Source organism: Pantherophis guttatus, chromosome 2, assembly GCF_059756535.1.
Source record: "Pantherophis guttatus breed Tessera chromosome 2, ASM5975653v1, whole genome shotgun sequence".
In the NCBI taxonomy this organism is placed as follows: Eukaryota; Metazoa; Chordata; class Lepidosauria; order Squamata; family Colubridae; genus Pantherophis; species Pantherophis guttatus.
In genome coordinates, this window is record NC_142064.1 from 116,191,262 (window position 1) to 116,216,796 (window position 25,535).

At 40.3% G+C, this 25,535-nt stretch overlaps 2 protein-coding genes across 4 annotated transcripts in view; both read right to left on the reverse strand.

Annotated features, from left to right (window-relative positions):
- The window catches only part of PDE4A (phosphodiesterase 4A), a 318,023-nt gene extending 302,719 nt beyond the window's left edge, over positions 1-15,304 (reverse strand). Inside the window, exon 1 of the mRNA XM_034434337.3 lies at positions 14,648-15,304. Within this exon, the coding sequence (XP_034290228.2) occupies positions 14,648-14,952 (305 nt within the window). The 5' untranslated portion in view covers positions 14,953-15,304. The remainder of the gene's footprint in view (positions 1-14,647) is intronic.
- Positions 1-25,535, reverse strand: part of LOC117675574 (3',5'-cyclic-AMP phosphodiesterase 4B-like) — a 260,309-nt gene that overhangs the window by 57,799 nt on the left and 176,975 nt on the right. Inside the window, exon 5 of one of the 3 annotated variants that reach the window (XM_087886548.1) lies at positions 16,941-23,725. The exons of the other annotated variants lie outside the window; for them this stretch is intronic. Coding sequence (XP_087742674.1) covers positions 23,665-23,725 — 61 coding nt within the window. The 3' untranslated portion in view covers positions 16,941-23,664. Of the gene's footprint in view, positions 1-16,940; positions 23,726-25,535 lie in introns of those variants that run through there. 3 annotated transcript variants of the gene reach the window in all.

Here is a 25,535-nt window from a genome sequence, read left to right on the forward strand (position 1 = left end):
GTTCAGAGACACAGAGAACCTAACAATTCAATCCTGAGCTACATGTATTACATGCTACTATTGGAACCAAACTCAATTACCAAAAGCCCTCAAAGGACTACATTTTTCAAGCTCATTTTTATTTTCAAATGGAACTTTGCATGCATGAAATAAATATTAATAAAAATTTGACCTAGGCCTAGCCCAGTACAAAATGCAGGTTTCTGGGAAACAGACTCAGTCTATTTTGTTCTTGTTGTATCATGTCCCTTTTAGCATCTGCAATCAATGTTCTGCTAAGAATTGACTTCATGATGAGGCATTCTATTGAATTCAACTACTTTTTTTCCTATTCTTTGGGGTTGCATTGATTTTTTTCCCATATCAAGACTGCAGAAGCGGCCTTGTGGACTTGAAGAAAAGCCTAACTAGTGGTGTGATTTTTTTCTCATGACAAATGGGCAAAGGCCTCAAAGTATTAAGAACTGGCAATCTTCCCTAATCTGGTGCCCGCTACAGATCAGCCTTGCCAGGCTTTTAAGATGCAAAGGCGGAAAACCTTGATTATGTTTTTAAGAATTTAAAGTTTGAATTTGTAGCTTTACTTGATTTATTTATTATTAAACTTGTATATCGCCCATCTTGCTGAAGTGTTCTAGGCGGCTTATAGTCACATAATTAAAGTACAATATAAAATGTTAAATAAAAACCATAAATTTAAAACACAAATTCTTCAGTCTAATCATCAACCTTGGTATAATTAGGCAAACTGCCAAAGGCTTCTCTTGGCAAAAGTTCAAAAGCAGAAGACGCTGAGAAGAGATAAGTGCAGCAAGACAAGAACAAGTCTATCAACGTTGTTTTCCGACAAAGAGCCCAAGAGCTGTTGCTGGTCTTTTAAGCCTTTTAAGCCTTATGGGAGGGGCCAATAATCTCTTGGCCCTACTCCTGAGTCGTCCTCTTTGCTTTAGCTGCTCTTGCCTTCTGGCAGCTCTTCTCATGCGTGCACTAGAAACAGGCTCCTCCTGTTCCTCTGCCTCTCTGCTGTCAGCCTCTGGAGGCTCCAGAGTCCGCACATCACTCCCAGATGGCCGTGGCCCCATCTCTGCCTCTGACGCAGAGCCCTCATCCAGGCCTTCCTCAGCCTCCAGGACTGGTCCATGTTCTTCCTCAGCCTCGTCGCTGTCCGACTCCGCTGCCAGCTCCGCAGGCTGCTGGCAGACCACAATAGAGAGCAAAGGGCACATGGGGAGGAGATCTGTCCAATGCATTAACCACCTCCACCTCTAACTCACCCATTAGAGCAAAGAGGGTGGGCACCACAGCAAAAAAGGCTCATATCGTGGATCCTGCCAGCCAGAATTCTTTGGCTGATGGGAGTCCGCAACAGGCCTCTTCTGCCAGCATAGGTAGGGTAGGTTAGTTCCATTGGGATGAGATGGTTTCTCAGATAGCCTGGACCCATGCCATGCAGGGCTTTAAAGATAATAACCCACATCTTGGACTCAGAAGCAAACTGGCAATCAGTGCAGCTCGTGGAACAGCAGTGTAACATGGGCCACCCTAGGGGCCCCAAAGAACTGCCTACACAGAGCTGCGTTCTTTAGCCTAGTTCAGTTCTTAAAACCAAACAATCAGTGGTGGGACTTGAGTAACTTAACCAGTTCTCTGGCTTGGTAGGCATGGCCTGTTGGTCATGTGACTGGATGAGTGGCATCACTCATCACACCCAGTCCTGCCTTCCAGCCACTTTCCTCAAAGGCAGAGGCAGGATTCAGCCAGTTGGGGCTAATCCCACCACTGACTGGCCCCGCCCCCACCTATTTTTTAGACTCCCCCCCCCAGTTTTCTGACTGTTTTCCAGCCATTTTTTGGGCCAAAAATGGCCTGAAAAGGGCCCAGAAAACAGGCCAAAAAACAAGCAGGGGCGGGGCCAGCCAATGGTGGGATTTGCTGGTTCGCTGAACTGCACAGAATCTTAACTACCGGTTCGCCCAAACCAATGCGAACTGGCAGCAGCCCACCTCTGCAAACAGTTGAATGCAATGCAACATACAGCCTTACATGGGTAAATATATGGGCTGTAGATTTCCAGATAACCACTAGGTGGTAGCAAGCGATACAGAAATTTCTAATATGTTGCTACCGTCTAGTGGTCATACAGATTTCTGCAGCTCAAATGCAGCCCTTAAAATTATTTTATTGTTTTAATATTCAGAAAACAAAAAAAATAATAATTTATTAAAATTGTGTTGAATTATTTTTATATTGAATATAATACATAAAAGCAAGACTAGAGTTCCACCTTCCTGTGATTTAGCCTTCGTTGGCCGATTGTGGTCTAGAGAGCAATACTGAGAAGTTGAAAGAGGCGCAGAACTTTAAACACTTAGCAATAATGTAGCAAATTTATGTTCTCCTCAGCAACCTTACCCTTCCTGCAATTAAAAAAAAGGGTTCCTGTCACACACAAGAGACAGGAAACATACTTGCCTGTATTTTGTGACCTTTGCAAGAAAAATACCTGGAGAAGCAAACCCCGCCCCAACCCCATAATTAAAGAATGCAGAAGAGTCAGAACTTGAAACAATTACCAAATTCTTTTCCTGTATCCAGGAAGAAAGGGTCAATTTGTCCTAAGAGTCAAGAGGTTTTAAAATAGCCTTATTATTCTTGTTCTGCAGTCTATTGTTCACAAAATCAATAAAGATCCAAGAACTGTGAATGACCCCGACTTAAAATATTAGTTTGCTCTCATGCCAAAACTAAGTATAGTGGAATGGGCAGAACAAAAAGGCCTAAGACAGCATTTACCCCTGCAGTGGTAATGAGGCAAATATCTTGTTGAAATGCAGTTTGTTGCTTTGCTTTTGTTTTACCTCTCTGCAACGTATTTATTCATATGGAAATGGTCTGTAGGAACACATAAGAACAAGATCAAAGGCATGTTGGTGGGCACTTTGCAATAAGTGCAAGATCAGGGCCAGTGATGGGTTTCTACCGGTTCACCCCAATTCGGGCGAAGCAGTAGTGGTGGCGGTGCGGGCTTCTGGTTCTGAACTGGTAGCGCAGGTAAGAGGAACCCACTACTGATCAGGACATATACTATACAAAAACCTGCTCCTCAATAAACAAGATGTTCAATGATTCTCAGAAAATACATTCATATGGAAAGTATTCCATAAAAGAAACATTTGTTAAATCCAGGGTGGATTTGATTTAAATTGAGTCGATTTAAATCATGATTTAAATCATGATTTAAATCACTAGTAAAAAGACTTGATTTAAATCAACTCGATTTAAATCATAATTTTTAAAGAGCAACTGTCATCTCTGCTACTCCTTTGACCCACTGTTGACTCACTGGTAGTCCCAGTGTTGCAGAATATACAGCCTTGTGTTACATAACTAAGCTCCATTTCATGCTGAATAAACTAAATTATTTATGTATCTTAAATAGAAAACTATCTTATGATAGATTTTTACCCCAAAAGTTTTTTATTAAAATAAATTCGATAAAAATAAAAAAAATCTGATTTATATCAAAAAAATCCAATTTAAATCAAAAAAATCCAATTTTTTTGATTTTTTTAAAAAAATCATTGATTTTTATCCACCCTGGTTAAATCTCAAAGTATTAAGATCTTTCCTAAATAGCAAACACCAGCTTGGGTCTGTACCGTAAAAGCATGTATGGAAAAGATGTAAAGGATAGGAGAGCTATCCTATTTAGTTTTACAGTGTGATTGATCATCACATATTGAGTATCACTGTTAAGCACATACTAAAAGCAGAAATCTATAAATATAGACGTATGCAGAAAACGAAAACAACAATTAAGAAATTGCATATTAACATTCATGTAAATTAGCAAAAAGATGAATAGCATCTTCAAACCTAAGGCTTTACACTGTTGAAAAATATTGTTGCGTTTTTCTATAAATTATATTTCTTTTGTAGGAATCCATAAACGTAGTCAATTTTCTCTTAGTTCCATCTTACAGAATCTCATTTTTAAAACATATATATTGTTGCAAAAATTGTACTTTTTATTCATGCATTCTTTTTATGGTAGAGTGATAGGTATAATTTTTAATGTCCAATGTTATTATCAAATTCTGTCTGTAGTGATCTTATACAACTCATTCCCTGGTTTTTTTGCTAAGCAACTGCAACTATAAAAAAATCTGAGAGCATTTTTTGTTGTTGTGTCTTAATTTCTAATATATTGGGAATGGGCAATTCTATAAGATGCAACAATTATCTCCATTTTGGAGAGACATCTCCATTTAATTCTTATTCATTTATCCAGACTTATATACCATTCAATCATAATATTAAAGCAGGTACTAAAAGTTGTATTCCTGATTTCGTAGAATCTTCAATATCTATGCTGAAATGCTTCTTGGTCCATGTTATATCTATTTAAACACTATTCCTTTTGTTCTGCTCCCATCATGTTTTAGAAGCTATCCTATACTACAGAAAACATATTCTGCATTTCCAAGTACAGATAATCCTCAATTTATGACAATTGGCCTCAAAATTTCCATTGCTAAGCAATAGAGTTAAAGTGAATTTTGCCTCATTCTATGACCTTTCTTTCCATACTTAAGTGAATTATTGCAGTTATTAAATTGGTAACACGATTGTTAAGTGAAGCTGGCTTTCCTATTGACATTGCTTGTCATAAAACATGACTGCATGACCCTTGTCATGTCATGTTGCCAAGCATCCGAATTTTGATTACGTGACCACAGGGATGCTGCTGTTCTGATCCAGCTCCCCAAATACGACAAACCCTCTGAAGTTAATCCAACGATTCCTTTATTAGGAGTGCCGGCAGCCCCAGCAAAAAGTTTCTCTCTCACCACAAGCTAACAAGTCCATACAGCCAGAAGATGAATAGTTGTATGCCACATCTATTCATCTCCACCCTCTGCCTTTTTTCCCCAGAGCTAGGTGTGAGGCTTCGCTAGCAGCGGTGGCTCTTCCTTCCCAAGGATAGACCCATGGATTTCCACTGCTCTCCTCTCCTCTGCCTTCTGCGCATCGTGTCAGGCACTGGACCCAGCTGTTCCTCCTTTTCCTCATCAGCCACCTCCAGACCTGGGGGCTGTTGACTCTCCATCTGAGGGATGATGGATGGCCCAGGCTCCGCCTCTGTTCTCTCTCTCTGACAGCTCCATTCCCTCTTCCCACTTGGAGCTCTCAGGTTGCCTTGATGCTGATCCTGACTCCCATGCCTTCTCCTCCTCTGATCTGACTGCTAGAGGGGCCGGTGGCCGACAGGCTACAACACTAGTCATAAGCATGAAAAATGGTCCTAAATCCCTTTTTCCAGTGACATTGTAACTTTGAACAGTCACTAAAGGAATGGTTGTAAGTCAAGCACTATCTGTGTTGTTCTTTCATGCTACGTCAGATTTGCAGTTCTAGTGGTCATTTGGAAAAACTCCAAAAAAAAAGGTCCATCTGCATTTCTGATACCTTATTTTGAGGTTGGAGAAAGAGCTCCAGCATCCAAAGAGGAAAGTCAATGTTGCACATCTTCCTTTTAGCAATCCTCAATAATGGTTTGCCCATGATGGGACAGAGAGTGGATTTACAGTTCTCCCCGTTCCTTTCTCCCATAGTGGAGAAAGCTTTAATTCAGTCCTGGAGCTAAGTTCTGTATTTTCTCTTTCCTGATAAAGAAATAGGACAATCAGACTCAGAGGTTCTAAAGTCAGAGGAGGACAGCCTGATTATAGTCCATTTTTCAGACTTATTAGAAATTATCTGATTTTTATCCTATTTCTTTCAAATCAAATCATACTAACCTTGTTTTTAATAGCATAATTTTGATACAAAATGCCTTTCTATGCAAGTCATTTCTTTTAATTCCAGATTACTCCATTAGATTCCCTCCTGGGTCTGTTTCAGAAATGAGCCTAGAATCTGGCTGAAGAACATTCCAATGGAGAGGAAAATTAACTCCTAATTAACTCCCTTTTAATTTTAAAAGGTAAAAAAGGGTTGTTTTTTTCCCCAGAAATAACTGCCTTTGGTTCTTAATCACCTTGACAGCTCCAGGCTATCAAGATTTCCAATTTTTGTCCTTTTATTTTGTTTTGCCAATTTAACCTTAAATATAACTTGACTAAAAATGCTTTTGATAGGAATCATTACATCTAGAAAAACATGTACCCTAAGAGAGCAGTGGCTTGTTTTGTTTTGAGGGCTGGGAAAGAATAGATAAGGTAATGTCTTATCTAAGGATTTCGATTACAGCTTATTTCATCTCCAAAGAGATTTCATGAGAAATGTAATCTGTAAGAATGGACAGCAACTCCAGCTTGTAGGTTCCCTTCCCCAACATTACCATACTCATTTTACAACATTTGAATAATAACCTGAAGCCAACTGTATAGTCAAGACTCATTTTGGCAGTGAGAGAATAAAGTGTTTAATTAGACTTCATTGATTCAGCCTCAGAAAATTCACTATTTGCAGAATGAGACTTATTGGTGAATGACACCAATTAAGAGACTATTTTGTTAGAGTGTCAGAGGAGACTTCAGTTACTAAAATATGGATTCATACCAAACAAAATAGAAAAAAAGCTACTAGGAGTAATGACTAGGGAAAGAGATACTAAAATTAACTTGTTGAATTGAAATATCCTATCTAAAAGTACGATAGCCTTTGAACTCTGCCACATTTTAGTCTCTACAAATCTAAATTCTTAATTGTGAATACCAGATAACCTTTCCTTAAAATCAAGGATGGAAGAAATCAAGCCGTCTCTGTATTGATACAGCAAGGAAAGCAGTGCCATATGACATTGGGTACAATTACACTGGAAATATAATTCATTTTTATTTTGCCCACTACTCACTGCTAAAACCAGTTTTACTCTATATGCTGTATAGTGTCTGGTTAAAATTCCAAAATACATCATAACAAAGTTATTAGATGTAGTCTTATCAATTTACCAATCTTATCCATTTATAGCAAGCAAGAAGTTAATGAATTAGTATGACTCTTCTACTTGTGGTCTTATATTGAAATAGATTTTAATTACTTACAGCAGGCTTGTGTATACATTAAGGTGCATTTTTTTTAAAAAATAATTTTTATTTTTTTTAAAAAAAGTTAAAAAATGTGATATGAATGGATAGATATGAAGTTTATTCAGTTCCCTGACTACTTTAGGAAGAACAGATCTGGTAGCTTGAATTCATTTTTCAATTTGTGGCCCGGTGCGATTTTTCACATTGAAGGGCTTAAGAGTTAAGTTAGTCTTGGCTAATAGCTTTTACATAAAGGAATTGGAATAAGACACCCAACACTGCAATATTTCCCACTAGAAGAATACTGAAAACCATGTAAATAACTAACTTAAAGCAACAGTTTTGACGGCAGTGCTTTGTAATCTTAAGGGGCACAATACCTTGGAAACGAGAAATGATTCACTGCTCCTGAATCTAGAAATGGCTTGACCAGCTGGATTTCATTGCTGTGAAATTTGAATAAATCCTAATAATGTCTAAATCTGCAAATGTCACACAAATTTGTGTCTTGCAAGTCTGAAACCTGAGTCCTAAATACCAAACAAAGTGTCTACACAGAATCAATTTCTTATCTTCCTTCCGGCTTCAGTTCATGTGTTATTGTCATTTTCCTTCAACCGTACAGCTTTGTTACCTAATTATCTCTTTCAGCACTGATTGCCTATGTCCTGGTGAGTGTCAAATTTCCATAGCTGGAGAGAAAATGAGTATATGTCAGTAGGTAAAAAAAAATAGCATTCCATATTAAAGATTCAACACAGGGAATCTTTAGGAAGAAATTGTGACTCAACTAGAAGGTTCAAACTACATTATATAAAACAGCACCTCAAAGGTTGGCATAAGCTATTTTAGGGTCTGAGGCAGGAAATCAAATAGTTTTCCTTCTAATCATCATGCATAATCTTCACCTGACATCCTTTAAACAAAAAACAGTGAAGCACCAGAATACTCCCAGCCTTTGATCCAAGCATTGGTCATTCCAATCAATCCCTTGCCAAGTAACCTGTTAAGGAACCATATTTCTTTTACTCTATCACACTAATAAATGGCTCATATCCAGTACTGCGATGATACCTCCACACTCAATTGAATATATTGCTGTATTTTATAACTTAGTAATGCAAGCGATGATATTCCCTGTGACATTCTATGGATGTGAAAGTTGGACTTTGAAGTAGCAACAGCAGTATTCTTGCTTTTGAACTCTGGAATGCTAGCGAACCATGGGACATCATGGAAACAAACAAATTCATAAATTCATTGAAAAAATCAATCCAGATTTTTCTCTTGAGGCACAAATGTCTAGGCTTAAATTATCTTTATATTATGGGCTCGCTTACAGTGGTGATGGCTGCACCATTGAAAAACTTGAAGGATTGGAGTAGAGACAGATTATCATAGAGAAAATCTATCTATGTGATCATTAAGAGTCAACATCAACTTGATGGCACATAATCAACCTATCAATAATTAAGAATTCTATCGATGGAGCCACACAGTGTGATTTACTATTGGTTAGTGTAAAATAACAAAGCAATTCCACAGAGGCAGAAGTAATGTGTATAGAGCACTAGAAATGGAAGAACCACCATTCCTTCAATCTCCCCAGGTTCAAGCGAAAAGGAAAGAAAAGAAAAACCGCAGGTTCAATGCTTTTTCCCTCAATTTCTTCAGCATTTGTTTTTCTTTGCTTAGTTTCTCCTACATTCACACAGCTACCCAATCCAAGGACTGCTTCTATATTCCATAAAACAACTTTAAGTAAATACACATTTTCCAACTCAAAGACTAAAGTAACAGACTATTCCAGACTCTTTTCATTGTTTTGTAAAATATTGGAATCAAGCAACAGCTTCTGAATTTGCATGTGTGGGAATACTACAATCTTTGCAAGCAGAACCATGGATTCTTCAAAGTCCTTAAGAGTGTCACAAAAAATGCTTTGCCACTGGCAATCACCGGCCAGGTTTATAAAATATCTGATGTTCTGTCTTTCCCCACAGGCCAAAGGTATTAAAATAGTCTTCATCCATGCATGAATCATACTTTATATAACAATGCAATGAAAAGCTGCAGCCTCCGAAGACCAACAAGTAATCCGTCAAGATATTGTGCAATATTGATAGATAACCACATAAGATGTCTTATCAAGGGATCTCCACCTTCTACTGCAATAAAACCGATCAGAAGTTGTATCTTAAAGTATAAGAACTGAGAAGTCCAATTCAATGATGTGAATGCTATAGCTTTCAGTCACTTTCAGTTTGCATTTACAAATTCAGGGGCAATACAAAAATCTCCTATCATACTGCTGCAGATATTTTTTAAGCAATTATGCTTGATTATTTTAAGCATACTGTACATTGCTAGAAGACATTTTCTCCATACAACATCTCTGTGTTCAGAGCTCCACTTTCAATGAATATATTTCTTATTACAGCCAAAGGCTGGAAATTTACATAGGCCTACAAGAAAAAAAGGGCAGAAAATAGAATATGTGATAAAGCAGACATTTAAAAAGTTGAAGAATATTATAGGTAATCCTCGACTTATGCCACAATTGATTCCATTCCCACAAAGATGTTAATAGCTCCACCCTGCTAGCCTTTAAGAAAGTCCTGAGGACCTGTGGTTCTTCTCCCAGATGTTGGACCAGCATGGTCCATGAGCCTGCTGTAATGCTGTAAGATCTTTGTTTGATCCCGGTGTGGCTTATTTTGATGCTTTATTCTTTTTTCCCATATTGTCATATTTTGAACCTTTGTTAGCTACCCATAATAAGGACATCACATAAATTGAACAAACAAATGCGTAAGTAAATAATATGCCCCAAGAATTTAGAAGGGAAAGGAGAAAAATACTGCAATAACAAAATTATTAGCTGGAAGAAGATCTTAGACTAAATACATTTGATGAACATGTTCAGTAGATCTCTTAAGAGTATTTCACAGCTGAAAAAGCTACTCCAGAAAAGGCTTTTTTCAGGGTAACCTCCTGCCATATTATTGTGAGCAGCAGCATCTCAATAAAAGCTTCAAAAAGCATCTTGGGAGTTTTGCAGATAGTGTTAAGATCAAAACCAACAGCTTTCTGGATGTATTTATTGCTTAAACTATACGGACCCCATTGCACAACAGTTAATTCTGGGAAGTATACAAGGACTGGAACAGCAGTTACAAAACTGATTCATGATGCCTGAGGTATACAATAAGTCCTAATCATTAAAAAAAAAAACACATCCACAGCCCGGCTCACCTAACCTCCTGGTCCAAACGCTGGAGGAAACAAACAGGTCTTGTGAAAGGCTAACTGGATTCCCCTTACTCCCTATGAATCATAGGGAACGATAATGTTTGTTCCATGATATTCTAGCCATTTCATGTTTCTATATAGCTCTTTTTCTGACTGCAGGGGTTGGAAGAGGTTTTGTTAAATCTCCGTTTGGAATACTTCAGCATTGGTGACAGCTTTAATTAATTCTTTAAAAATAAACTGCAATTTCATGAACTGCAGTTGTATTGTATGATTCAGCCAAGGTGTCGCATAGTTAAAAAGTTTCATGAGTGGTAAATGTGTTAGTATTCAGTAATTCTCTCTCTCTCTTTCTCTACCTATACATATTTAAAAAATAGAGAACAAAGCAAGGATTTGCAAAGTCCGTATGATAACAATACTGAATTTATCAGATTTCATGTTTTGTTTCATATATATTTCTTTCTATATGTCAGGTTACCAGTTTATACAGATCAGATGCATAGAAGGCTATTCAAGAAATCGTATTTTGAGAATTTTGAATACTAAACTCAATATGATAAAAAAAGAGGGAACATTTCAGAGAGCTGTACTTTCCCCAAATTCTTTAAAATGGTGGAACCATGCTAGAAAAGAACATATTAATGATATAAAAATATTAATCAAGGGTTATTAGAGATAGTGGAATGAGAATACTCTTGATAGGCTTCATTTGAGATCTGAAATGAAGTTCACTTGAAAAGAAACTTAGAGGATTTTTAATTTCCCTTTACTCTCACAACCATACATTTAAAATGCCAGTGCTGTTCTATTACAGCTAATGATTGTCTGTGGGCAGTGGATATCTGAAGTTAGCCACCCCAAAGGCAGCCTGCTTCAAAAGACCCCACATAGATGAGAGATGTACTAGCAAAGGTGGGTACCTTAAAAGGATATTGGAAAGATATAGGAGAAAGGGGAAAAATAGATCTCTGCTTGAAGAGGGCGATAGAAAGGGAGAACAGAACCACATACAAACCCCCACCCCCCCCCACCCACCCCAAAAAACAGTTTTTAAGTTTTAGTACTTCCAAGCTTGCAAAGTCTAGCAAAATGCCTAAGGCATTCCAAAATATAAGTGAAGCAATTGCAGTCTAATATTAAACTGTGACCTGTATGTATATATGCTAAAAAAATAAGTTATGTACCCAGTCAATCCACATTTTAAAAAGCTGGATTTTAGCAACCAATTTGCATATGTTTGAGTTACATTTTGAACAATGTAATTGTTTTGCTAATTTGGGGTGTGTGGTATTACATATAACCCTAAACTCTACCCACTAATGGCTGGTGAATTTTATACACCTACTTTGGGCCACATTAGCATTGTCTTCGTATGTTCAGGCGTATCTCTGTAAATATAAGGACTACCTGTAGAACCTTTTTACAAGTGAATGCTAGTATTCAAAAAGTTACTGCTACCTATTATTAAGAGTCTATCCTTTCTATATGCTTATAAAAATTTTGCAGAAATATCAGAATAGAGAAAAAGAAACCTTGTGGCATCTTGCTTTTTTATCTAGACATTTTATCTCTTTTTAATGTTAGCTAATTTTGGAGTGGTAACTGACTTAATGAGAGCCAGTTTGGTGTAGTGGTTAAGACACCAGGCTAGAAACCAGGAGGTGACTTCTAGTCCTGCCTTAAGACACCAACTTACTGGGTGACTGAGCCAATCACACTCTCTCAACCCTGGGAAGAAGGCAAGGGCAAACCACTTCCAAAATCTTGCCAAGAAAACTGCAATGAATTGTTGTTGCCAGGAGTCATCACTAACTCAAAGGCAAACACGCACAAACACTGTCTTAAAGGCAAAATAAACATGCAGTAAATATTTTCAATAAGAAATTCAAGAACGGAAGGAAGCATGGAAACCAATGGAATACTTTTCTTGGGCTTTTACATGGAACAAAATTACATCTTATCTCCTCTACTACTCACTACTACTAGTGAGAAGAATTCATCAATTTGACTTTTGCAATCAGATTACACAGAAATTAGCTTTGGGTACATGGCTGCCTGGCTGGCTGACTTCTTTGTGCCACTGTAACTAAAGGCCATGGAATTCCAGAAGCTTCTATTTGCCTGTATGGAAAAGATGCCTGAACATGTTTAAGAAGTTTTTCATCCTTAGATCAAGGACTCTTTGAAGCAGAGTCTCTATGATAAACTCATCAGACTTATGCAAATTATGCATACTTTGCTTACATATAAGGAGAAGGCAACTGTCCTCAGAGTATTGAGAAGAAATAGGTTGGGAGAACTCTCTCCAAGACTTACCTTTGAATATAAATCTCTACGGAAATATGATAGTTCTCTTACTTGGCTATAAAAATTGAGATAGCCACTAGATGTCAGAAAAGAGATATAGAAAGTACTACTTCTTTACTGCCATCTAGTGGGTGCCTCAAATTTTGCAGCTCAGATGTAGCAGTTTTAGGAGAGATCCTAATTGAAACATGAAACTAGGTGGATAAATTTTGGCCAGTTATTCTTCCTCAGCATAAACTGCTCATAGGACTGATTTTGTGGGAATATAAATGGAACTCCTGTGTACACCAGCTTGAAATCAAACAGGATAGGAATTCATTAAAAAATAAATAAATAAATAAAAAGGCATATGCTGTAAGTCAAATAACTGTTCTTTTGGCTACCTGGTGCTTACAGTACACTTGAGCAACATTACTTCAGCCTGTTAGGTTATAGCTAATCAGAAAAGGACAAACCTAGCCTAGGCTTTTGAAGTTTCTATTTTTTACCTCTTCTATATATTCCCACATGCTGAGGAATTCTTCAATATCAGTCATAGAAACCCAAGGACTTGTAAAGAAGTCTGGAGTATGTTTTAAGGAGTATGTGTGCCTTAATAATCCTCAAGCCTCCAAAAATGACTAGAAAACAAAACAAAACAGATCTTTACAGCTGTTGATCTATGAAGATTAGCATGTTGAAATGAAGTGAATCTACTTATGAAGTATATCTACTTATACTTATTTAATCAGCACACTTAAATTCATTAACACTAATAGTCAATTTATTATAAATCTTCTATAAAGCTGAAAACCTCACATAATGCTTCAACTAATAGTAGTACCAACTTGTTCCTTCAGATTTAAATTTTATTTAACAGCATTCTCTCCTCCCCGCCCCTTCTGCTTTCTGTTACAAAATGTTAATTAGAATTTAAAAGGAAACAGCATATTGTGGGAGAGGGCAGTCAGTGAACCAAACCAGCAAGAATTCTGACACACAGATAAAGGCAGGATTTAGCATATTATCTATTAAAACTCAGAACGCTGGAAGACAAAAATTGGAAAAAACCAAACTTGATGTGCATTTAACATCTCCGTAAGGCATTTAAAATGACCCACCATACATTTTCTATGTATGCCTCAATACATAGAAAAAAGGGCAGCAAGGCACTGGTTAATAACTGGGAAGCACAACTTCAACAATACCCACAGTTTTCTCTAAAAATGAGTTACAGGTTTGCTGTTGCTACACTGTCTCTCTCTTTTGCATTTCACAGTCAAATCATGAAGTTGGGCTTGTAAGATGTATTACAACCCAAAACAGCAATCTTTTGCTTTCCAAGCCTCCAGTCACACCAATTTCTACCCAAACATCCACAGACAATTGGACTGAGAAAGGGAGTTTGAGCTTTCCATTCTACTGAAAATCCTTATCAAACAGCACCGTGTTGTTGTTATGAACTGCTGGACTCCTGAACAGGATTGAGAACTTGAGAGGATCTATGTGTTAAAATAGTTAAATGGGGAACATCTCGTTTGCTCTGCGTGGGAACCTTCAAGCACCGGGCCACTCTGGCAAACTCCGAAGCAAAACAGGTTGCTAACTTCAGAGAGGGCTAAGCTCACTCGGGCTCTGCAAACTGTCCCACGAGTATCTTTTCCAAGCAACCCGAGAGTGCTTTTTCCGCCTCAATAAGCAATTACGTTGTTTGCTCTGCCCGCGGCAACTGCGAGGACTGTGGGTGCCGAGAGGACGGAGGGAAGGCGGCCGGGCCAGCTCTCCAGGTAGAGGGAAGGGCGCACTTTATAGTTGCCAAGCAAGCTGTGGGACCGAGGAAACAGCGTCCTGGCTATACCTGGAGAGCGGCGAGCGGTGGAGGAAATGGCCCCGGCAAGCGAAGACAACCGAACCGCTTTAGTTATAAACAGCAGCAAAAGGCGTCTCAATCCGGACACAAATCCCACAGCGCGGCGCACTCTCTGGGCGCAGCCCTTGGCTATTCCCGAGTACCTGGGCTCCTCTCCCGCCGCCGCCACCCCCCGCACGTGGTAAGAGCGCTTTGAACCCACCGCTTGCCCCCGTGGCTGTGGCCGCCGCCGCCGCCGCCGCTGGTGGTCCCGTGGAACGAAGACGGCCAGGACATGCGAGACTTCTTCAGGCCGGGACGGTCGCTCGTGTCCATGGCGTCCGCCCTCTCGATCTGGCGGTGGGGGTGCCGCTCCGTGTCCGAGTAGCCGCGATGCTTGATTTTGATGGGCGTCCGGGGCTGCCTCCAAAGGTGTTGGGGCGGCTTGAGGGTGGCCTGACCCTCCCGCGGCACCGGCAGCGAGAGGGACAGGCTCTTCTTCGAGCAGGGCGGCGCCGGCGCCTCCATCCTCTTCGTAGGCTTCGGACCGAGCCAAGAAAACCGCGCCCGGGACAGGCAGGAGGCAGCCTAGCCGCGGCTGCAGACCCCGACCGAGGACGGACAGCGAACAGCCGCTCTTTCCCTCAAGCGGCAGGGCAGGTTACAAACTCCGCCAGAATATCGCCCTCATGTCTAGTTGGGCTCCCACAGGGAGTCCCGAGCCGCTCTCGAGTTCTGTCCAGGCGCCCGCTTCATAGCGAGCAACTCGCAGCCTTTCCGGAGCGACTTCTGCTGGCGCTCCGGCTGCGGCGGTGGCCAAAGACGCTCGCGCCTAGAGCCGACGGAGCGTCCCTCCCGCTCCCCCGCGCGCGACTACGCCACCAACGAGAGCCTCCGGGAGGGAGGGGGAAGCGCGCCGCCGGTGGGGCTGTGGGGCGTGCAGGCGGTGGGAGGAACTAGCGAAGAAGGAGGGGAAGCACCGGGGGTCGCCTACCGCCCGCGTGGTCCCCACCCGCCTGGAAAAGCTAAAGAGGCGTGGGCGTGCGCTTTATTAGACGTCCGCAATTCCGCGAGGAAGAACGGTGCCTCTTGGCGGAGGAGCTCTCGCCCAGCCCTTACTCCAAAAAAGCAGATCGTCGCCCCCTCTTCTCCCCTGCTTGCACGCTCATTTCCCCCTCATAAGTTAGGACGTTATGGCAGTGAAATATTTGAAAGAACTAGAATGCCCATGAGGGTCTATAGGCGGCGTTTAACTGCAGACTCCTCATTCCAAAAGCGCCAACGCGACTACGTGGGTATAAAACTGCACTTGCTTTCCAAATGTGTTGGGACTACAACTACCAGCATTCCCAGTACAACCATTCTGGTACCTGTACTCTTAATTTAACAATTAACCAGTAGAACAACTTGCCTCCCGAACTCGTAGGCGCTCCATCACTGGATGTTTTTAAAGAAGAGTCTAGACAGTCACTTATCTAAAATGGTATAGGTTTTCCTGCTTGAGCAGGGGGCTAGACTAGAAGACCTCCAAGGTCCCTTCCAGCTCATCTAAGTGCCTGGAAGGCACCAAGTTGAGAAAAATCTGTTCTACCAAACAAAGACAGGAGAGGGCGACAGAGGGCAAACTGCCCATTTACATTCCATTTTAGGACTCTATTTACCCAGAATGTTGAGGTATAACATGCTTGTGTATTTCTTAGTTACTTTGAGAACTTAGTTACTACTAGGATGTGTGAACTATACTGTGTGTGAACCCAACTCTCCTTTTTTCTTTAAAATGAATCACTCCAAACTCCTTTTCTTAGCGTCTAAAATAGTTGAGGGCTGTGGCTTTCTGTGGTGACATCAGTGGCTACTTTATAGCAAGCATCCTGCAATAGATGGTTGCACCAGAACTATCTTTATAGGGTAAAAATGGCTGCTAATAGCCCAACATCTCTTTATGACTCTTTTATATTTATAAATATATGTTTTATATTTGTACCCATAACTGCAGTACTTCCTGCAGGATAAAAACAAGCGAACGAAAAAGGAAGCTTTTATGTAAATTGTACTTGGTTTCCTGGGATTGCAATACCTATTCCAGCAGATCAAACAAGGGGCCACCTTTTCCCAACCTGTAAGTGTGTTATGGCACCAGGCAGGAAAGTTCTCTTTTAGCATCCTTCCTAAAAGGAATGGGCCCTGTCCAAGAGAAATCCATGGATCTGATCACTCTCATGCCTATACACGGGCAGAAGAAAAATGGAGCCAATCAAGCTGACTCACCCAGCAGATTATTTCCACTGCAGCCATTCAGATCGTCCTGTGGGAAAGCACAGAGCAGGAAAGCACTAAGAAGGGGCCTCCGCTGTGGTTTCCTACAGATCTTGCTGGTTTATAGTCTGCATAATCCTGAATATCCTGGCTGGGGCTGTGGGAAATTCTAGTCATATAACAGCAGATTAGCATAGATTCCCTACCCCTGGGGAATCTCTATTATTTGTTTCTAGCGACTCTTATACCCCTTCTGAAGATTTTCTTTTTTTACTTCTACAGACCCTACAGATGGCTATGTACGCAAGCCTTTATCCAGCATAAGAAAGCTCTCTCTCTCTCTCTCTCTCTCTATTGCTGTCCTGACTAAAGACTAAAGAAGAGGCAGCCTTTCTTTCAATCGTGCAAACTGGTCTCTGCTTTAAGGGCTTGGAAGCAAAAGACAGTTTCCTATCACTGCTGGTTTATTGTAACACTCCCAACAGACACAGCATTACTATGGCAGTTTAACACACCCAAAGCTTCATTTTCAGCTTGTCTTTAGACAAGAAGAGCCCACGCAGGCTAGCTGGTTTGCATGGTAAGGGGACAATATAAATTGTTCCAGGGTGTGCTTTATGGAAGCTATTTTTATCCTTCCAGACAAAAATAGATGTTGAGAATATAATTTTGTTCTCCAGAGTTCATGACAACCAATGCAAATTACACAAGATGCTACTCAAGCCTTGACAATCAATAGGTGTAAATTCTACAAAATGAGGCGAAACCAGCCACAAGTAGATTTGGGAAAAGGACTAAAAGAGAAAAAGGAGGAAAGAAGACTGGAAATAAGTCAGGAGGCCGCTTGCAAAAAATATGTAAGTGGAGCAACTGAATTGTTTCTTGAGCATGTACAGAGTACTGCTCTTCGTTTCCTTTAACACTTACCGCTTTTGTAAAGCCTCTTTTGAACCTTATACTCCATGCCCTAGTGAATGAACTGATTAATGTACATCCTGCCTTCCTGGATTTCTTAAATGTGACATCAGAAATGGGAGTTTGAAGAGGGAAACAGAGTCCATGCCAAAAGTGTGACTTTTTGACTTTTACACTGAACGTTTACAAACCAGAAGCCTTGTGGAAAATGGACAGAGGTATGACGAGAGACTCCAGTCCCAGTAATCCTTCCAGCCTGTCCACCATTTGGGACATATGTAATAGTCAAAATGGACTAATAGGGCAAGGGGCAGAAAAATCTTTTAACATTAGTGGATAATTTCATCTCAGAATAGGGTAAAACAATTATTTTCTGTCTCGTGTAATACCCATCTTAATTATTTTCACAAATAAAAATATTATTGCAGAAAACAATGCACAATAGCACTGACAAAGAAATCAAGTCCTATAATTTAAAAAAAATATCAGCGTTGGGTCATTTGAGCTAATATATTCAAATGCCCAGGACAGGTCCTCTATATGGTATGAAACCCAATGCTGTTTTGCCTTCCCAAGGCATGGATCATGGCAGCCCAATGCTTATTCAAGGTCTATTTTATAAACCTCAGAACTGTTTTGAAGTTTCATGCAGATGTGGAATAAGAAGCTAATTGCCTAGTTCTGCATCACTGCACACAGCCTACACCAGAAACCAGATGCAACCTAGCTTGACTTAGCTAGGCAGCTCTATAAGTAGAGCCTGCAGCCTGCTAAGATGTCTCACAAGCCAACAGTTAGAGAAGCATCTTGCACAGCACATGGCTTGAGAAAAAGCTAATTTTAGACTGGATTATTTTTTTTGTCAATGAAGAAAAACAGAATACCCACCCCCTGATCACATGCTTTAGTTAAAAAAAAACAAAAAAAAAAAAACCCTTCCAAGCCCTAAGGCACTTAAAAACAATTTCATTTCCTGCATGCTGTCCCTCCCAATACTGTTCTGTTTGCTTCAGAGAGGAAAAAAAACATGGCAGCACTGAGAGAAACTTCTAGACCAGTGGTCACCAACTGGTGGTCTGTAGACCACTGGTGGTCTGTGAGAAAATTTTGGTGGTCCGCAGAAAAATTATTTGCATTTTTTTCTATTGCACTAAATCAGGGGTCCTCAAACTACAGCCCCTGAGACAGATACATGGAATGAACCTTTGTGTTGCTGCAGCAAGACCCCTTTGAGGTTGGAGGGGGGAAAGAAATTCTGACTTGGGGTCTGCTTCAGCCTCCCGGTGCAGGGCTTTGGGGGAAGGCTGGAGGGAAGTGCCACTGGTGGCAAAGAACCGGAGGGCCTTGTTCCAGTGGGACTGCATCATGGCCTGGAACTGGCTGACCATCTCAGCCCACTGAGCCTCTAGGCGCCGGTACCTGGCCTTGCACTCCCGCAGGTCTTCCCTCTGCTTGGAAAGCCTATGCTCGAAGTCCTCAGTGAGGTGTTTCTGCTGAGCCTCCTTCTCAGTCAGATCCAGTTTGAACTGAGCCAGCTGTTTTGCTGACTCTTTCTCGTGGTGGCTGCTTAGCGCCAACAACTGCTTCCTGTTGGGGCCCTAAGGAGCCCGGGGTGGCAGGCAAGGAATGGCTGGGAGGGGATGGGTGAGTAGAGGCTGGCGAGGCGCCCCTTAACATGAGTGACATAGAGTTGGCCACGCCCACCCAGTCACATGAGCACCTAACCACACCCACCCAGCCAGTCATTAGGCAGATCATATTAGTTGTCCACAGGATTTAAAATTATGAATTTAGTGGTCCCTGAGGTCCGAAAGGTTGGTGAACCCTGTTCTAGACTATCCAAAATATGTGTTATATTGAGTCAAGAATAGAAACTTGTAAGTGCTAAACTCAACGTTCTAACAGGTGCAACTGGTACTGGTTTTTTGTAATTTCAAATCAGATTATTGTTAATGTAACTACTCATTCATAAGATAAAATAAGTAAAAAAAAAAAAGACTAGCAGGAATTTGTATTAGCTTTTCCCCTTTTTTTCTGGGTGAAACTCAATGTAACGTTCTTATTTCATCATACAGATTTAGAAAATACTGTGATGTATCAGTCTTGGATCAGACCTTAGGTTACTAAGGTTACACAAGAAGATATTTATGATTTTCTCATGAACTATATAATTACAGTCTCCTAACTCTTTACAGAGAATTTGTAGGAGAAGAGGAAGCAGAGCACGGGGACGGAGTCAAGAGAGGAATCTACCTAAAGCTGTGATGGCGAACCTATGGCAAGTGTGGCAGAGGTGGCACACAGCACCCTCTCTGTGGGCACACGAGCCGTCACCTCAGTTCAGTTCCACCGTGCATGCGCACGCACCTCCCGCCAGCTAGCTGGTCTCCGGGCCTGTGCCATGCATGCGTGGGGGCGGGGCACATGTGCAGGGCTCCGCGCGCATTGCATTTTGGGGGTTCATGCACGCTTTTGTGCGCATGCTTTGGGCACGTGATCCGGAAAAGGTTAGCCATCTCTGACCTAGAGTAATTATGTTCCCATAAGTGATCCAAATCCAGCCCCCTCTTGAATTCTGCTAATTCTTAACTAGCACCAATTTAGTGCTGACAGTTGACTAGATTCTTGTGCATAGGCAGAAGCCATAAAACAGTTTAATTAAAACTTAATGTGTGGACCTGATTCTTTGCACCTGATAGAATTATTTTATTTGGTGCCATCTTGTGCCCACCTGGAGCATTTCTTTTGCATTTTCTTGTCCAATAAAAGTCATTAGGTTTCAATTAAATTTTAAAGTTTCAAATTAAAAGGAGACCTATATTTTATATTCTTCCTTCACCTTCATTTTATTGCAGCTATTAAAATCTCACAGACAGAATGAAATGCCCTGACATTATACAGCCGGTAGCATTACTGTAACATTACTGAAATTATTTCAGCTTTTTAAACTTTTCGTTTCCAGAAAGACCACATAGGTTGTGAACTCCATTTCTCTCTCACTCCAGGTTTGGAGGGGCATTCCAGGTGAGACATGGTGATCTAGCCTCTGTTTGAAGGTCCCTGGGAGAGGGGAACATATTAAGGGTAAACCTCATTAAGCATCTACTCATTCAGTGAGTGGCCATTCAAAGTTGTCACAATGCTGAACAAGGAGACTTGTGATTGGTCCTTGAAATTGCAGCCGTTGCAGCATCCCCAAAGTCACATGATTGTAATTCAGGCGCTTGGCAACCAGAGTGCAGTTATGATGGTTGCAGTGTCCCATAATCATGCGATCACTATTTGCAATATCAGAAACATGGACCATGCACAATTCACTTAATGGCCGCAAACAGAGTAACCATCGTAAGTCTACATGTTGACATGATTTTTTCACTGTATGATCCTGTCACTTAGCAACAGAGTTCCTAATCCCCAAGGACTACCTGTACATTATGATGCAAGTGTTAACCTGGTTAAGTTTTATCTGTCAAGAAATTCTTCCTAATATCAAAACAGAATGTACTTTCCGGTTGGGGAATAATAAGAATAAGCCCACATTCTTCAGTGTGACAATCCTTTAGATATCTGAAGACTATTAAACCTCTCTTAGGTCTCTCCTTCTGCAAACTAAAACATGCCCAGATTTTTAAACTGTTCCTCGCTGGACCTGGTTTCCAGTTGCCTCACCATATTTTAGTAGCCTTCCTCTGCGTTCACTTCATTTTGTTCATGTGATTTTTTTTTTTAATTATGGTGTCTAAAACAGGTCTCCTGTTCCAAATGAACCTGCCAAGGATGGATAGAATGGGACAATTTCTCCTAATACATTAAAAAAATATTATGTGCCGTTTTTAGCAGCTGCACCACATTTACAGGCTCATAATCAACTTGTGATTTACTAGGACATCCAGGTCTTTATACGTATCCCTGCCAAGCCAATGCTATACCTCATAGATGTGCAGGACTTTATATTCTCTCTCTATTAAATCTCATCCTGTTCATTTGGACCTACTGTTCAAGCCAGTATAGATCTTTTAAATCTTTCTTTTCTAAACTGTTATCAATTCCTTCTCCTAGCTTTGTTCCACTTGGAGACTTGATAATAATCCTCTCAAACTCATCATCCAGGTCATTAATAAAAAAGTTGGACAGCCCAGGCTCTAGGACAGTGCCTCATGGCACACATCTAGATACTGACCTTCATACTCATGGGGAGCCATTTATGAATTCTCCCTGGATGCAATCAGCCAGTTAGTTGTAACCCATCTAACTAGATATTAAATAGCCCATATTGCTGGCAAATAACACTATGTCCACAACATTCCCCTGATCTATAAACTGTCAGAGGAGATAAGGTTACTCTGGCGTGACTTATTTGTTACAAATATGTGCTACTCTTATTAATTTTATGTATTTATTAAATTCATATGCCGCCCATATCACTCTGAAAAGTGACTGTGTGGCACATAATTTTTGCATTGCTACCCAAATGCACACAAACATTCTACTTAATTCTGCTCGAAAACCTCAACCAATACAGACGTTAAGCCGACAACACTGCAGTTTCTCAGTTTCTCCCCCTCTTCTTTTGTGAGGATGGAGATGATATTTGTTCTCCTCCAGTCTTCTAGGACGTTGCCAATTCTCCAGGAGTTTTCAAAGATTATGGTGTGATCATTTTTGATAGTTCCGTATTCACCTCTGTTAGTTTTTTCAATGCCCTAAGGTGTCATTCATCTGGCCTGAAGACTTCAATCATTCAAATTGCAGTAGTAAAGTATCTTTTATCCTCACCTTCTTTTAGCTTCAGCTTCCTCCTTCTATTAGTGGCACAATGATAACCAGATAGGGTTGTTTCCTTTTGAGAACAGACAGTCATAAAATACGAGTAAAGAATAGTGCCTTCTCACTACCATCCATCAACTAATTCACCTTTTTTTCTGTAACTGACCTATGGCTTCTTTTTTTTCCACCTTATGATGTATTTGAAAAGCCTTTTGTTATTCCTTCACTTTGTGATGTATCTGAAAAAGCCTTTTGTTGTTGTTTTGAGCATTTCTCACATATATTTCCTTTGCAGCGTCTTAAAAGGCTCTATGTGTACCCACACCTCTCTCTTTAGATGTCCACATTTTTCTTCTATTTGGACTTTTGCAAGGTTTCCTTTCCCTTCTTGTGATTTCAAGGCCTGACCTATGTTCCACCTCAGTTCATTAAAATCTGCTCTTCTGAAATAAAGTACACAAATCTGACTGTTCTTTAGACTTTCTCATTTTGATTGCATGAACTTGAAGGATGACACGCTCACTTTCTCACAAGATTTCAATTATGTTCACTTCATGAACTAATACCTCCCTGTTAGTGTGGATTAGATCCAGGGCAGCAGATTCCTTTGTTCCTCCTTTCCAGCTTCTATCAAACAAATTTGTTGGCATGAGAGGGAAAATTTAGTTGGATCTTAGACTTTTGGAAGGTTTAGATTTCCAGTATATGTCAGTGGAGTTGAGATGTGTCTTTTTAAACATTTGGTCATCAGAGCTATAAAAGTATCTTCCATGTTATTCCATCTGCCCAAGCAGCCTATGATAAACTTCGTAACAATATTCCTTCTGTATCTTTGCCTTTTATTCTTGTCCACTCTCTTTCAACAAGTTTTCCATGCTCTGATTCATGAATTTCTGTGCAAACATGTTTTCTTTATATCTGCATCATTTCACCAAGTTTCAGAGTTAGGTTTTCAGGTTTTCCCAATTTGATTTCCATATTCTCTGCACTGGAATAGAAACGTTTGAGGTAGTGAGTGGTATCAACCACTGAGTTGAAATTGTGGTTTCCTGCCAATCTTTAAGTTCCTCTTCAGTCCTCATGCTTCTATTTTCATCTCCTATGTTGTTGGCTTCCAGTTTTTGGCAGCATACACAATTTTGGGCTTTTGCCACCTTTTCCTTTTAGCACTGATAAAATTGGCAAAACAACTGCTAAACACATTCTTCCCATTCTTTATGAAATATGCCCCACCTCTTGACAGAAAACCTTCTTATAAATACAATGCAGACCAAGAGTCCCAACTCTTTGCCATGACAGCATCTACATAGCCAGTTGTTCACTTCTAGGATCCCATTCTCTTTTCTGATGCTGGGACCTCCATCTGAAAGAACAGATGAAAAAAAAGCTATTCATCCTCTCAGTCCATTAACTCAACGCCGAAGGCTTAGGAAACACTGTTACCTTCCCACCAAAGGTGGTCTCTATTTTTCTACTTGCATTTTTTACCTGCTTTCGAACTGCTAGGTTGGTAGAAGCTGGGACAAGTAACGTGAGCTCACTCCATTACACAGCACTTGGGATTCGAACCGCTGAACTGCCAACCTTTCAATATAGATACCTCATTATGCACAGGTAATTCTCACATAATGAGCTTAGAATTTAGTGACAGTTTGAAATTATGATGGCACTGAAAAAGGTGCCTTATGACTAGTCCTCACACAACCATTGTAGCATCCCTGCAATCACATGATCATCATCTGTGTCCTTCCCACCAGGCTTCTCTCACATGCAAAATCAATGGGGAAGCCAGAAGGAGGTCACAAGTCATGGTCACGTGAGGTCCCGCTTAATGGGACTGCCGGAATTACTGTTGCTAACAGGGAGATGGCACGTGATGGAGTTGCCAGTTCCAATTAGGGTCATTAAGCAAGGACTACCTGTAGTGGTCATTCCCATCAAGTGTTCTCCAGAAATCATTTTCAAAAAAGCCAAAGGATGGTTAATAGACAGGCCTTTTCAGTGAGGATTCTCTTATTAGATCAGCATCAATGTTGTTTTTCCATCATGAAGTTGAGACAGTCTTTGATCCCACTTCCACCACCCACCCACCCCCAAGGTCTTTAAATAAAGTTATGTAGCTTTTAGAATCCCAATGCCTCCTTCATGTTGGTGGCTTTCACTCTTGTTCTTCCTTTTGGATAGACTTTATACTGGACTTTATCAAAATGATTTAATCTTTGTATTTATGCCAAGTTGCTTGACTGCTATAGTTTTTTTTTGGGGGGGGGAAGTTGCATGGAATTGTTGTTTTAAGTATTTGGTATCTTGAGAATTTGTTTATGTAGGAAACTTATACATGCAAGTAATAAATCTCTCAAAACCTCACAAATGAAGAAATGCTGTTTCTTGAATGCTTAACCAAGTTTTATGATGCCAGCGAAGGTCTTTGTGGAGGGATAATGAAGCAAAAGGTGGCAGTAATAATAGCTGTGAGAATCTGCAAGGCAACAATTTGAATCAAGTTACAATCAATGGGGTAGATTCTCCTTGCCTGGGGTTTTGTTGACAGACACTTGGCTGGATTCACACATTTGCTAAGTAACAGAGTACAACGCTTGCATGCACATAACCAACCTAACTGTTGGTTTACTGAATTAAGGCAATTGACAGAGTTCACACAACACATTGAATCATAATTTAACCATATTTACCTTGAAATGCAAACTAGTCAGCATTTAACTTAAGTCTATATTCGGCCCATGTGATTATTGAGCAAGGCATGGTTATGTCAACCACAAATATGTGGATCATGGTAAAACAGCCTACATGAATCCAACCAGCGTTTCAACAGGAAATATTTCCTTGAAAAATAATTTTTAATATTCTATAAACTATAGAAACTAACAGATGATTTCTTACTTAGTATCAAGTTTATTTTGATGTGGCTATTTCCCAAAAGGCCAATTTACTTTATAGCATCTCCTAGAATCACCCAGTCATTGCTGAGATGATAATCTGCTTTCATTACTGATAACACAATAAGTGAATAACTCAAGATGATGTCATGGATCACATTTGGGGAAATGCCCTTTTTCCATTTGCACCTAATTATGGTTCGAAATGCCCTGGCAGCATCTTTTTTCTGCTAGATCCTCATGATCTTGCCTTCATCACATCTCCAACCCATGAAA